Source organism: Lissotriton helveticus, chromosome 5_1 (assembly GCF_964261635.1).
Source record: "Lissotriton helveticus chromosome 5_1, aLisHel1.1, whole genome shotgun sequence".
NCBI lineage: Eukaryota > Metazoa > Chordata > Amphibia > Caudata > Salamandridae > Lissotriton > Lissotriton helveticus.
The window spans coordinates 1,478,342,167-1,478,357,638 of record NC_136065.1 but is presented as its reverse complement, the minus strand read 5'-3'; the positions used below and the strand labels follow the sequence as shown (position 1 = coordinate 1,478,357,638).

General features: G+C 41.5%; 1 protein-coding gene across 4 annotated transcripts in view; it reads left to right on the top strand.

Annotated features, from left to right (window-relative positions):
* The window catches only part of ST7L (suppression of tumorigenicity 7 like), a 1,501,068-nt gene that overhangs the window by 474,655 nt on the left and 1,010,941 nt on the right, over nucleotides 1–15,472 (top strand). For all 4 annotated transcript variants that reach the window (XR_013594902.1, XM_078644468.1, XM_078644466.1 and 1 more), the window contains exon 9: nucleotides 11,028–11,142. Coding sequence is in view for 3 of the 4 variants with exons in the window: in XM_078644468.1 (XP_078500594.1) it covers nucleotides 11,028–11,142 (115 nt within the window). In the remaining variant the exon portion in view is untranslated. The remainder of the gene's footprint in view (nucleotides 1–11,027; nucleotides 11,143–15,472) is intronic.

The window sequence follows — 15,472 nt, the reverse complement described above, 5'->3', positions numbered from 1 at the left end:
GTTTAGAATGTTGACAGACACCGGAGAGCCAATCAGCTTCGCTTCGCGAAGTTCCGTGACGCGTCCGGTACGCGAACCGGGGCGCTAACCCGAGCGCTGTCACAGATATATATATTTTTTTAAACGTTAATTTCTCAAAATCCTCTGGAGCACATATATTGAGACATAGCAAAGGCACGTCGGGCAAACAATATCTACAATTTTGCCAAGTTTCATGTAAATCCATTCAGCCGTTCGAGCTAAAAGTGAGTCCAACCGCCCTATGGAAAAATGAATGGGAAAAACGCGTTTTGGGACCCCCCTTTTTTCTCGGCCCCCCCTTGACGAAACCCCCCCAAATTTTCAGGGGCTGCTCAGAAACAAAATGTGCAATTGTCCTGAAAATTTCAGCCAATTCCGTCCACAAACGCCAAAGTTATTAGACATAGAATTTTCAAAAATCCCATAGAGAAAAAATCCTAACTATATATACCTACTGGCTATCGCCAGTAGGTAATATATATATATACATATATATATATATATATATATATATATATATATGTGTGTGTGTGAGTGTATAAATGTATATATGTATATATATATATATATATATATATATATATATATATATATATATATATACACACACACACACACACACATACATACATATTGTTTACACACTTACCTTTAATATACTTATTTTGTTTGGTAATGGCATATATGTGGTGGAGACCTCAAGGAACAAACTGTTTCCAGTTTATTATTTCTTTAGGCTGGCCTTTTGTGGCACAGATGTGCAGCTTTGACCATATTATGTAGTCATAGTCACAAGACTCCAAGTTCAAAATAATGTTTTTGCGGGATTATTGGGCCAGTACAAGCATACTCTGTTAATATCCCTTTGTTTTTTGCACTGCCAAATTTATTTAACAATTATTATATTGTGTATGACCACGTAATAGCAAGTGCTTTGTTGGTTGATATGCAGTTCTTTATAACTTTTTGTTGTTGTTGTTAATTGAAGTATATCCCTGGCATAACAGGGTATTTTAAAGTCAATCATGCACAGGAAGTAAGAACATTATACCACCACTATTATTATTAATGCAGAGTGATACATTTTGAATTTGGGCTCTTAGCCCCATAGCTTATCAGATATGTCACCTTTCATTTTATAAGGTTGATATTAATAATTTTCTAAACCTTCTGAATACCATGTCCTAGAGACCGATCTGCCATCGCTCTTGAACTGCTAGAGCCACGGCCATCTTCTGGACCTCGTGCTCCTCTTTGACTTTACGGTGGGATGTTCATCAGGTGATGGAATGGACGTCCTTTCAGAACTGTCCTCAGTGTCACACACAGTTTTGTTGGTTCGACCACCACCAGATGTTTAATCCTTTTTTGTCCCCCAACCATAACAACACTGCGTGCCGAGGCTTGCCTGACCTTCAATTTGAAGTAAACCTTTCTATATCGTTGGAAGCGAAGGTGCACATACCACAAAACTGCAGCAGCAGGCTTCCGACTTTCCAACCAATATTATCAGGGATCACTCGCTGTTTCAAAGAAAGTGAGGAAGCTGACTGTTGAGGCATTCAGCCCCACAAGCTGTTCCCTATCCCAGAAGCTATCTTCTCCAGCTCAGACTCTGAATACAAAAATTAGCAGGTTTCAGTTGACTCCACACTCTCCGAACTTCGAACCAACACCTTGGGGAGGAGTGTGAATATTGCTGAAGCAGAAACACACACCAGGCTTTCTAAGAGGCCTCGAGTCAAGGTAGAGCACCACCCTTGAGTTGTTCTCAGCCCTTCAGGGTCCCACTGCTCTCTGGCAGTGGTCAGCCCTTTTCGAAACCCTTGGAGCCTGTACTGTTATCTGCCACGATCACTGACCCTTCCTGGCCATTGAGCCTGAGATTCTTCCCATGCCTCAAGTCCATTTCAGATGAAGAGCCTATCGAATGTGGTGCCAAAGCCAGCCTCCTTTTCCAAGACTCCATCAGTGCCGAAACGCCATCTGCACCAAAGACACACTTGGATCCAAACTTCACCTCGGTGCTAAAAGCCATCAGCGTCAAAGATATGGTCAGATCCGAAGTCCTCATCGGATTACAAAAAAGCTGAATGCAAAACAAAAACGGCTCTATCCACCCCCATACTGGCAAGATCTCCACGAGGCTGCCTCCCAAGGCTACAGAGACCCCCTCGGAAGAGGAAGCCCACCTTCAAGGAGGAACTTACTTCGGAACTCCAACTTCCCTGGTTCCCAAGTGTAAGAACAGGGGCACTAGCCTATCCCATATGTGCATCCTACTCTTCCTTCCCAACTAGCTCCTCCATCAGCACCACCGCACACTTCACCATCTCCCTACTCGCCAGAGGGTTTCCCACACTATTCATATGGATAAGGCAGCCTCTCCATCCCATTGACCCAGATGATGCACCATTTGATCTGGTGCCCACTGATGACCCGTGGGACACTCCTGATGTAGATTTCCTCCTCCGGAGAACCATACCAGGATCATTATCCAGTTAAGCAGTCACCTCCAAATGAGACGCCCACAAATGACGAGGTCATCCAGAGGGCTGCCGCTTTCCACAAGTGAATATGCATGTCCTCCGTGAGGTCTATGATTTAATGGTGGAGACATTGTTTAAATCAGAGAGGACAGTCCAATTCCTGCCTATACTTAAAGGAATACTAAAGTTGACCATAGACACCTTTAAAGAGAGAGTCAATGCCCAAATTGTAACGACTAAGGTGGTCAAAACATATTTGCCCTCTCCCAATGACCCAGCTTACATCAGGGGTCAGGTTTCCTCTCATTGCCTAGTGGTACACACTGCGCTTAACTGTGGTAACTCTCAGATCAAGGGGGATGCACCTCACCTGATAAAGAGAGCAAACAGCTAGATGCCACAGGGAAGGAGCCACCACCCACAGGAGAATAGCAAACTTTGTTGGCCTGCTCTCCTGATATGACATGACAAAGTTGGATGAAATGAAGAAGCAAGATAAACATCTGCCTAGTAAGTCCAAAGGGGGCGTTAGTAGCAAAAGCTACTATCCAGTGTGCTATAAGCTGCTGAGAGCACTGCTACCCGAGGTGTCGACACCAGCATCCTGATCAGGCACATCTCATAGCTCACTCAGAATCAAGTAGAAGGGAGGAGGAATATTCTGTGTCCATTCAATTTCCTCGTTATAGTAGCACAATAAATCAAATAAGGGGGGGGGATGGACAGCTTGTAACTGCGTTGTCAGGGTTTCACTTTAAAACCCTCATACACGCATTAATGGAAACGGTGGCGGTATATCTTGGTTCTCCGGCCTCATATATGCATCATTTCATCATCATAGGTTTTATTTGTGTTGTATGCAAGCCTCAAGCCTGAGGCAACCACTAGAGAACGCAGTAGTGTCCAGTGATAGATGGTCAATCTCACTTACACATGAAGTGGGAAAAAAGTTTAAAAAACATTACCACATCCTAAAAAAGGGAAAACTTTAATTAGGGCGTGGATGTGGGAAGTTATTAAAAAATTCTCTGTTTGGTATATAATTGGAAAGTGTGACTGGATCCACTATACCCTATATTCAATTAGGACGACATGTTTCTGCCCCACTGTGCCCAGCCGGGTCTATGGGGCATTCATTTTTTTTTATTTAAACACTTATTAAGCGCAACGAAGGCCCGTGGGCATCTCGGCGCTAAGTATTTGCTGAAATCTGCCTTAGAGGAGGATGTAATTATTGGTACAAAATAAACAGCGCGCAAGGGAGCGCAAAGAACCCCCGGCTTCCGCCTCAAGGGTGAGTAAGCAAGCAAATACATCAGGACATAAACAGTTGTACTCACACGATTGTGCAGCTACAATAGTGGACTTTCTTGATGCCACTGTGTTTCTTGTTAAGGTTATGTTGCACCTATAATTTTTGAAACACAAACATAAAATATACATACTCATACAACACACATACATGTCGGCTTCAATTAAGCAATGTTCATATAGGCTACCGTTCGCCTATCGTTTATCTGGGATGTGATAAAATGTCAGGGCAACTTCGGTTTATTTTACTGCATGGTAACTATTGCTCGAGTGATCTAAATCATCTTAGTTATACATCTGGTGAACATATATGATGATTCAAACTGCATACACATTAATCAAAATGTACCGTTTCCCTCCAAGAAAGTTATGGATTTGGTGCTATATCCTGTCCTTCTCTATTTTTTGGGGCGTTACCGGCTACTGCGATCGTGAATAAAAACCGCAGAATCGTAAGAGTTCCGATTTACCTCAGGGGCTTTTTAAGCGCGCTTCCTCGGGGCTGGGTGGGAAGTTATTCCAGAGCTGTGATAGATGAAACAACAGCTATTACTAAATATAACTACATTTCAAAGTCATAATATTTGTTCCCGACGAGTGAATCTTACCCGCTGCTAGCATCTCGCCTCCTTGTGCTGGCTCTACCCCCGGAAGTGACCTCGACTTCCTGCTTGCTCTTTTACTTCAATCTACGGTCATGGACATTGTTGACAGACTAAGAGGTTATTCTCTCCCCTGAATCTCAGGTCATAGAAATAATAGACGGGCCAAATGGAATATGCAAGTGTTCTGTAGAATGCTTGCTATTGTAAATGACCTAGTCGGTGCCATATTTTACACCCGTGTATCTTAGGTATAATATTCATATTCATTGTTATTGACCTCAGATCGCGGTTATAGATACAAAGGAAGGACTTATACCTTTAATTATTCATTGTATCCCTAAGGCTTATTTGTTTGTATTAACGTAGGTCGCAACAAAAGTTCTACCTATCATTATTCGTTCAGCTTGTACAGTTTCTGTTAACTTGAGTGTTTTGGAGACTGTTGTTAATTTGCAGACCAAGCAGGTTCCACATGGGTAATGTCCTGTAATCGCAGCCATATCTATACTCCTTGTCATTTTGGCCTTATGTTGTTCTCGTGGTCGTGTATGTACTAGCATATCTTTTATGTTCCTCGTTCTTTTATTGGCGAATCTGGGTTTCGGCCAATTCAACTTTCCAGATGTTAGAATTCTCCAGTTTTTGTTCACAATTTTCTTTGTGAAGGACATGTTGAGACTCAAAGTTGCTTACATACAATCCAGCTACCGAAGGGGCAAATGCACTACCCATAGATGTTCCATGGCGTTGCATAAATAGGGTACCGTTGTATTAAAAAAAGTTCTCGGTCAAGGCTATTCGACAGCATTCTAGGGCGAAATGACGTGGTGTCCGATAGTGCCACTCTTATATCTTGGATATTTTCCAATGTTTGCAGTGTTTCTTTTTGAGGAAGGCTGGTGTAGAGGGGCTCTACATCTAGTCCCACTAGTAGCATTGTTTCCTCATCGAAACTCATATCCTTCAGATGATTTAGTAGATCTCTCGTATCTTTTAAGTATGTGAGTGTTTTTTGTACTAAAGGTTTTAGGAACTGTTATGCAAACTTTGACAAAGGTTCAAGAATTGAACCTATTCCCGATACTATTGGGCGTCCTGGTGGAGGCAATCTATTTTTATGTGTCTTCAGAAGCGAATAGAAAAATTGTATTACTGGTTCCTTTGGCACCAAGTAATCAGCTTCATGTTTCGTTATCCACAAATTTGTTTCTGCTTCATGTACCATTATCTTTATGGTATTCTGTAGCCTTGTGGTTGGATCAATTAAGTTTTTTTCATAAAACTTGGTATCGGAGAGGAGGGCCAGGCATTGTTGGTTGTAGCCTTCTTTATTTAAAATCACGATTCCTCCCCCTTTGTCTGCCGGTTTTATGATTACATTGTCATTTTTCTGTAAGGTATCCAGGGCATGTCGTTCTTTCTTCGTGATGTTTTGAAAGCTTTTCTTGTGGCTAGTTCTTAAGTCATCTGTTTCTTTCATTATTGCCTGTTCAAAGGCTTGGATTTCTATCGGTACCATGCTGTTCGGAGGGTTGAATGTGGATTTTCTTCTCAGGTTTGTATCACTCTCTTCACTTGGTGACTTGATACCTCCAAAGTAAGCTTTGAGTTTAAGTTTTCTACAGAACTCCGCTAGTTCACATTTGATTCTGAAAGTGTCTAGTGTCGGGACAAATCCCAATCCTTTGTTCAGGACTCGAATCTGATCTTCAGATAAGGTCAAATCTGTTAAGTTCACTATCAGTGACTCGTTGTGCTGGTCCCTGGTTTCTCCTTCGACATGCTGCGTGTCATTATATTCCGTTGTTGGTCTTGCCAAGTTATGTTTCTTCTGCGGCCTCTCTGCTGGTTTTGGCCTCTGCCTAAAAAAGGCTGTTGTTGTTGTATACCGTCCAATCGTAGCGCCTGTTGTCCCATCATGTGTGGCATCGGAGGCATGCCTTGATTATAAGGATTCATCCAGCCTGGATAATGTGGCATGTATGGCTGAAAAAACGGCATGTGGTGTCCGCTGAAATTTGGTCGGTTCCATCTATTTGCCCTCCGTGTACGTTGATTGCGATAGTTGTATCTGCCTCTTTTGGTTGTTTGGTCATCCCCACTACCTTCTGAGCCTTCGGAAGAATTCCATCCGCCTGATTCATTATCTGACCCTTGTTTTGGAGCTGTATATTCTTCTTTAGAATAGGGATGCATTCTCTCCTGACTGAAGCGTTTCAGGTCTTTTCCTAGTTTTTGTAATTTGTTTTGCATTATGAACTCTTTTGTTTCATTCATTTCTTTATTGATTTCTTCTAGTCTTTTCTTATAGACTGTAATGTGTACAACTTTCTTCAGTTATACTTCGGAAGCTTGAATTTTCTCGAGTATGTCATCTGATAATCTCTTCGCGGTCTTAACTATTAAAACTAAGTAATCAAGTGTACACTTCCACGATATGGATGACCAGTCCCTTCTAAATACCAAGTCATGCAGAAAGATTTGTGGAGCATTATTTACCCATAGACCTCTTGGTGCTGTTTTAGATCTCAAGTATTCTGTCATGATTACTCCATGAATGGCTGTTCTTATTTGTTCTCTCTTTGATTCTGTCAAGGTATCCCAGTCGTCTGTTTGTGCCAGTGTTTGGGTTAGATCTGCATTCTGTAATAATAGTTGTGCAGATAAGATCTCATTAATGTCACTTTTAGTATAGCTTAAACCAAAGTTGTCTTCCATGTTCACAGTCCTAATATTTCGGCAATTTCATAGCTCCACATTGTGGGTGAATATTTGGTCCACAGATTGACCAGCTGCTGCAGAAATAAAGAAACATATCAACATCGCCAAAGCCATGAGTCCCCCCAGACTTCGCCCTCGAGAGGCTGATTTTGGAGGCACCAGTACAGGGCCAGTTCCAGAACCACCTCCCCTGAGCCTACCTACTCCAGAGGCAGCAGCAGCAGACCTGGCTACACATGCACCCGCTACAACAGCGCCTCTCTGCACAATGGTCACAAGCGGCGGGTCAAATGGAGCATCTACTGTTGGTAAATACCAGTGTACATTGCTATCTGCAGTGGTGGACAGCATCAACCTGCTGCCGAGCAGACCATTTGTAGACTTCAACTCACAAGTCACCAGTAGCATGGACGCTTCTTAAACCGGCTGGGGACAAATCTCAGTCTAACCACAGGACAAGGAGTGTGGGCCGGGCATCAGCAAGGCCACCACATCAACTATATGGAGCTTTTAGCAATCGATCTTGCCTCAAAATATCCTTTCCACTCATTCGAGGCAAAGTGGTCCTAGTCAGGACTGACAACTTGATCACCAAGTACTACCTACAAAAGTAGGAGTAACACTCACTTTTTCCCCTTTCCTTGTTAGCTCAAACCACTTGTGATTGGGCACACCGTTAACTCATCCACTTACTGCTTTTCTGCCTCTCCCGAACCTTTCCTTTGTGTAGCAGTAGTCGGAGAAGAATTCTCAAACTCTCATCCACGTAGCTCTCACTTGAGCCAAACAGCGCTGGTATCCACTCCTCGAAGGTGTCTATCAGTCTATGTGAGAAGCTGTCTAACAGCCCAGACCTTCTCACCAGGAGCCATGCCCAGGTCAAACTTCCATACCCCAAGCAGCTTAATATATTGACTCTGCACCTGAGGACCTACAGTGAGGTTACCTACGTCTCCCACAAGAATGCATGGACATCTTACGAGAGTCTTCCAGACCAGCCGCACGTGCATGTGTTGAAGCAAAATGGATGAGATTTGACCACTACTGCATTCCCAAATTCCTAGACTTCCCTCTGACACAGATCTCTTCTGTTTCTTTAAGTGCATTTTGTAATGCACATGCACCATACCCAGTTTGCGCTACTCTCACATGCTGTATGAAAAACAGTCTAATATGGAGTTAGTGCCCATACGCAATGCCAGCCAAGGGAGGAGTAACATTGTACCTTGTGACTGAAAAGAGTTCTTTGAAGACAAACAACTTGCAAATGTTCAAGCCCAACACTAGATGGTATTAGTATGCAGAACATATGCAGCTACAGCCCGCCCTACATGCTATAAACAGATGCATGCAGGGCAAGTAGCATTTTCATTATGGCAGGTACTTAAACAGTATACCTTAGGAAGTACTGAAGTTTGTTTTGCTTGGTATATTTTTGTTTTTCACATGTAAGAAATAATTATTTTCTCCATTTACAACAGTTCATAAGAACAAGTATTGATAAAGCGAGTAGGTCTGGGTTTAGTGTGTAAACACACAAATGGAGGCATGCACCAGATGCTATTTGCATGCGTTAGCACGTATGAGCCAGACTTGTTCCCTTTGCCAACGCTAAATGTCTCACCTTGGATAAATATTTTCAGTGTGCCAAGCTGAATAATATTTTGCTAGTTGCTCACTCCCTTTCTACTAGCAGCTAGGTCTATTTTTGCTATTTGTTGCAATTTGGCACTTTTTAGGACCTTGGCGCTGCCATTATGCCTGCCTGCAATGCCTTGTATAGCATAGTTTGTGTGGCACTGCACAGATGCAGTCCTTCCTGAGATTTAAAAAAAAAAACTGCAAATACATCTGATATCGCGGTTGTGTAAGGCTAGAACAACCTTCTCCTAGGTGTGCGCTCATTCACATATATGCAGAGACACATACCTGGGGGTCCCATGTAAGCACCAATACTGGTCCCTCCGGAGTTGGTAACACAGATGGTGATACACATGCCTGGTTTTGTGCTGATTTGCTTTTTTCACCTTTTCAGTATTGTGCTAATGTGATGGACATTCCGGATGTGCGAATTGTGTGTATTTGTCTGTGTTTGTGCCCGTGCTGTGCGTTCGTACTAGAGCATTGCGCTTGTGCTGCTCGCTCGAGCTGAAATCGTGCTACCTGAGCCAGTATACAAAACAAACAAGTTTGCTTTCTGTACAGAATGTAAATATGATGCAAAGAATCTGAGTGACGAGTCGGGGTTCTTTTCGGATGTAATTTTTTGATAGCAAAGCTGAGTTGTCAAGCCAGTAGGGTTACTTCGCTTCCGTTAGCCCCACTGATGACAGTATGAATGGGATGTGATGGCATTTCATCCTTGTAACAAAGTTTATTAAAAAAAACAGTCTAAAACCTCTGGCTGTTTTAAAAACAGTGTATGAAGCAAAGACGGTGTCTGCTGCCACTTATGGAGTGGCCATCTGGGGAGTCAGAGAATGTACAAAACTCCAATCAATTGAAGTTAATTTTTTTAAAAAGTTACTCTCATTACTGAAGTCTTGTGCCAATTTTAAATGCCATATGGAAATGACAGCCCCCTACATTTCTGATAAAATCTCTTTGGCGCCAATATTACTGTGGCACTCAATATGGCGAAAGGAGACCCTCTCACTGACAAGAGATATTATAAGTGATGTCCTGAAACTTGATGGGGTGAGTAACATAACCTGGTTACGATATGTTGAATCTACTCTAAAAGCAAACGGGCTACATCACCTTTTTTTTAGATCCTATAAGCTGCTGTTTTATTTCTAACAACAATCTGAAAGCCCAGCTATTATCTAATATGCAGATTGGAAGGTAGATCTTAAACGCCAAGTTGTCAACAGTTAAAATATATCTAACTGTACCGAGTATCTCACAAATGGAAAAAAATCAACGTACCTAAGTTTTGTAACTAATCTACAGCACAGGTACATCCTGTTGAGATTCCGTCTAAACTATATTCCTCTAATGTTGGGTATCCCTGGTAATGTTTATGTTGCTGCCGATTACCCACTCTGTACTTGTGGTAATCAGTCAATACAGAATGATATGCATTTTTTGCTTTTTTGTAAACATTACCATAATGATGGGAAAAGGTTTATCATCCCCATTTTGCGAAAAATGGATTTTAGACAATGTCGTATGGCCTTTTACTATTTACAGCTATTGTCTGACCCATTTAACTGTTCCTCCGTGGCATCCTTTCTTTTAACTGCTCTAAAAAAAGAGACGTTCAATCTGTTTATCCAATTAATTGTAATATGAACTTAATCAAGTATGAATTTTTATCATATGTTCTGCAATTGTATAGCTATTGTATTTTAACAATTATCGACCTGTAAGGATGTGGAATGTTTTTATCTTTTATCCTTTTATACATGTAGTATACTTTTATGCCTTCATGATGTCGGTGAAATAAAGTTATTCTGACTGACAGACTGACAGTATGAATGGGATGTGATGGCATTTCATCCTTGTAACAAAGCTTGACATCACCACACTAAGGATGGTGAAATTGTGTTTTTTGTTACAGCACAAATCTGGATCTTCAATTCATTTGGTAAAAGAAAAGGTCTTCCTCAGATGTTCAAATTGAATTATACCTCGAAAAAATGCAAATATTATAGAGAAACTCTTTTGAAAGTGACCAACTGAATAACTACCCTGCCTCTTTGTGGTCCTATAATACTTCACCAAGATGAAAAGAAAACATTTGCTTATAGAAGACCTGATTTGAGAGTATTGCTTCCTGGAACTAAGCACTGGCTGTGTTTTCTCCCTCCTTGTTAATATAAGTTAATAAGTTTTTCGATGACAGTGTTTACATTCATTCTTGTGTTTTACCTTGCAGCTTATGAAAGAGTTTCCTTTGATTAGTATGCTGAATATCCATGAAAATCTACTTGAAGCACTCCTGGAACTACAAGCATATGCTGACGTACAGGCCCTCTTGGCAAAATATGATGGTGAGTACGAATATGCTATGCAAAGTCATATTTTTCTACAAGATTTGCTATACCTTTCTGATACCACTCCACTGATGTTGACTGCAGAGTAGATAAATAATTACATGCAATTTGAAAGTTGTGCATTTGTTTGAACATATTGTGTATACATTAAACTTTCTATTTTAGCCACAAAATCCTAGGAAGGGACGTAGCAAAAGAGGAGGCTTGTATTACTGACTGTCCCCGACCAGGACTCTGCCATGCAAACCCTGAATGGAACTTTGTACCCTGTTACTGTGCAACGTCAAGCAAAGCTACAGATCAAGGACAAATCTTTTAATGATGGCCACCTATGATCGCCATTCTCACTAACTCTGATAGATAGGCCTATTTAAATGTACAACAATTTAAATTGACTCTAGATAAGATTGGAGACCTGTTTTCTGCTCAGTTATCCATCATATCCTATGATTTCAGTAAAACAAATGTTTCCTGATGGCTTAAGATTTAGGGTGGTTTTAAGCGTTACCCGTGAAGGAAGAGCCACAGTGGCCATCAATACAAGATGATTTATTGGGCTCAGCTAAAAGAAAGAATTAACTTTGCACCCCTAAACATAATGTGAAGAATGCTTCCTCACCTTTTGATTCCAAAGCTAACCACAAATGAGAAGGATATGTGGGTTAGCAGTAGACCTAGCAAAAGGGGAATGGGGGTAAGCGAGAAAACAGAGAAGCTGGTTCTCTGTTCTCCGACTCCTCTTGCAGCTCTTCTTTAGTTTTCTTCTGCCAACCATGCTACCGGTGCAGGCAGCAGTAGAGAAAAGCCTCTTCTTTGTGGGGAAGTTAAGCCAGTAGTAGAAAGAAACTGTCTTGGCTTGACTCCAGCCTCCTCCTCCTCTCTATTTGCCTTCAGTTATTATGCGTGAGGGTAAATGTCGCCTTTTGCTGAAATCTGCACCATCTCATCCCTATGCCAGATTTTCTTTGTTTGGCTAGGAGAAATATAATTGTGGATCTAAGGCCTTCTTCCCTTCTCAGCCACTCAGAGTTTTGAGAACATCAGTCCGCATTACCACTAGAGTGCATTCCATGGCACATGTTGCTGGGAATCCATCTGGTGCGCTAACCAAAGGAATTCCCCCTTCAGGATGTGATGTCTGGCTACAAAGGAGGAATTTCCTTAGCAGTTCGAGATTTTTCATTCGGTCTCGCCTACTAGATCGCACATTCGTGGTCAGTTGCGTAACATGTTTTCGGCCTATTGCTAATCATTGGTTTGCTTTATTGTGACTCTCATTGGCTTGCTTCTTCTGAATCAGCTTGTGTGGGCCTTACTTCTTCTTGTGTCTGCCCCTCCACTTGAGCATGAATGCATTACTTGTGCCCTTCCACTGCTAATTTTCCAAACACTACTGTTCCTAATTTTGCTTAGGTACTCAACAAGAGTGCTTGCATTTTTCAGCTGTCTCCTTTGAGTTATTCTCTCCCCTCCTCCGACGTGTTCGATTTTACCTCTCTCGCCCATGTGCTTCTTTCCGACAGGTCAACATTGCTCTCTCTTTCCTGTTTGCTCCTTTCCTACCCATGCCCAAGCCTGTGTTGCTTCTGCCACCAATTTAGCCCCATGTTGCTATCGCCCCCCCCTCGAGCCTCATGTTGCTTCCGCCACTGTATTGCTCCCCCATTTACTTTAAAAACAAACAAAACAGTCACATGTTTTTTTTACCTTTTTAGTTACCCACCCAACTTGGATCAGTAACTAAAAAAGAAAAAGAGGGTGTGACTTTTTGTAGATGTGTGGTGTGTGCGCTACAAAATTACATGCCTAGCCACAGCAAAGGCTTTTTAAAAAATTCTTTAATGATGAAGCTTTACTAAGCCAGTAGGTTGCAAAGGTAAAATCTATTGACTTTGCAAATGCTTCTTTTCAGTGGTGATCAGTACGCCATGAGTCCTGAATTCATTGAAAGTAACACTGAAATAAAAGCCAGAAAAGTTACAGCTGCTTTCAATGTGGTTGGAAGGCCTCAAGCACTATTTATATGGGACAGATACAATTAGAAGGGGGAAATTCTGCTGTTTTGAGTGGTACATTTTGTAACACCAGGGTCCCTCTGGAGCAAGCCTGCCACTATCCTGAGTTACCCAAGTAGGAGTCTCTGTTTTCTTTTTCTTATTTACCTCCATGTGTGCCACAATCATAAATGTACGATGAGGGCCACTAAGACAAAGTTTGTGACCCAGAGGCGTTACTCGATGGTCACCCTGGCGGCTACCTACCTTCAGCTTACTGGGCTGTGGAGGATTAACAGTTGTGACCGCAACTAATTATGGTAATATGACTGACTTTTTTTTTCCATGTGCCTGCACAGCTAGAATTGCCTGCTGGCTGGTAAAATAGCCTTACCTACAAAAAATGGCCTTCCCTTGTGTACTGTGGGGTGAACAACCCCAGGTAGATTCTGCTATTAATACTATCAGACAGAGGGTACATATCAACCTTCTCTCCAAGTGTGCTACTCCTAGTCACTTATCTTTGCTGCTGAACATTGGAATTTAAAACGTATGTGTATGTGTGTGTGTACCCCCCGGCTGATGCTTCCTCCTCACTACTCCCTTCTACTGTGAAAAAGGGGAGGGGAAGGTTGACAGAGCCTCACGGGAGCAACACCCAGGGGAGGATATAGCAGGCTGGTACTCGCCTGAATCCCCACTTATCATCAATAGCCTGCCAATCCCTGCAACTGCTCAACTCACTTCATCTATCTACTTTTATACAGCCTTATGGCACAATAATTCTGTCTTCAAATATTGTATTCGGTCTTGAACATTATGAATGCTTTATTCCATTTAGCCATGAATGCTTTATTCCAATTAGCCAACATGTGTTTCGTCATAATCGTGAATTCATCAGGGCTAAAGATAGCAAAAAAAATTACATTCACAATCTGATATCATGACCTAAATAATGTATACCACCATGTAAAACACCACCTTCCAAAGTGATATCCTGATTAAATGCACACGCAGTGAGGATTGTGTGAAACCAACTCATACTTAGGAGGGCAATTGCCCATTTTCATCTCATTATTACATTATACCAAGCAATCTGCTATTTTTAACAATTGCCAAACTCAATGTGGTACAAGTGCCACCAAAATTCTCTCAACTACCAACTCGCTCGACATCACAAGGTCTACTTCAGTTCATGTCACCAAGAAACCGCATGCACGTGTCTAATAACAAAAGGCCCGTACTTCAGTTACCTGAATAGCTATACAGGCGGCATGCTACGATTTGCCCTGCAGATACGATTCTTCTCTCGAACCTATTGCAATCCTGCAAAGCATTACCAAATTAGCTATTCTGTCCTACACAATAAATCACTAGCCAATATTACCAAAACGCCCATTTGACTCACCCGACGTATTCACACACAATCCTGGTGCAATAAGTTGATACAATTCTTCTCCCTGCAGACAATATGTTCCTGCAAAACAATATCAAAGCAACTATTTTATCCGACTCAGTACATCTTGAGCCCATATTATAATCCCCTATTTAACTCACCTAAGGTATTCACGCACCGTCCTCGTGCGGTATGTCATCAACACCAATGTCCCCAAATTGGGTAAGTGCCTGCTCCCTACAACAAATTACAATATACTAAGTATCACAGCCCTTAACGTGTGAAGTAGTATATACATTTAGGATCAGAGCAATTCCATAGCCTGGGACTCACCAAAGAGAATCACCAAATAAAATCACAATCTCCCGTAGTAAGCACGCAGTGGTTCACGGTGTTCCGTGCAGGTGCCATATTGAAATGCCTTTTTATAGTCAAACTATGGAAATCAAAGGAAGGATTAAATGGTAAGCTGATTCAATAAGCAAGGAAAACAGTGCTTCTTCACATTTCTTTTTTATACATGTATAACTCAATTATTTAAAATTAAATATATCACTTTCATGAGTCAGACCTAGTCCAAAAATATTTTATTGAGTCATAGATATTTGTTTTATGATCTTTTTATGAATGTCACACAAAATTCAGACCTAGCCATCAATACACCATGACAATTTTAGAAAAATACATCAGCATAGATTTATAACGAGCTCACCAGTCATACAATGAAATTCTAATAAAACATACCCATACACCAAATACAACCAACCACACTAATTCAAAACCATTCATTCTACTCTCGAAAAACAATACTTGGACTCCCATATTGACATTACATCGATTCACTAATCCTCTATATATACAGCAATAAGACATTGACCTTGACTTCGGTCACAGGTCTACACTCTCCCCGACAGCTCCTGCGATCCGCTTCTGCCTA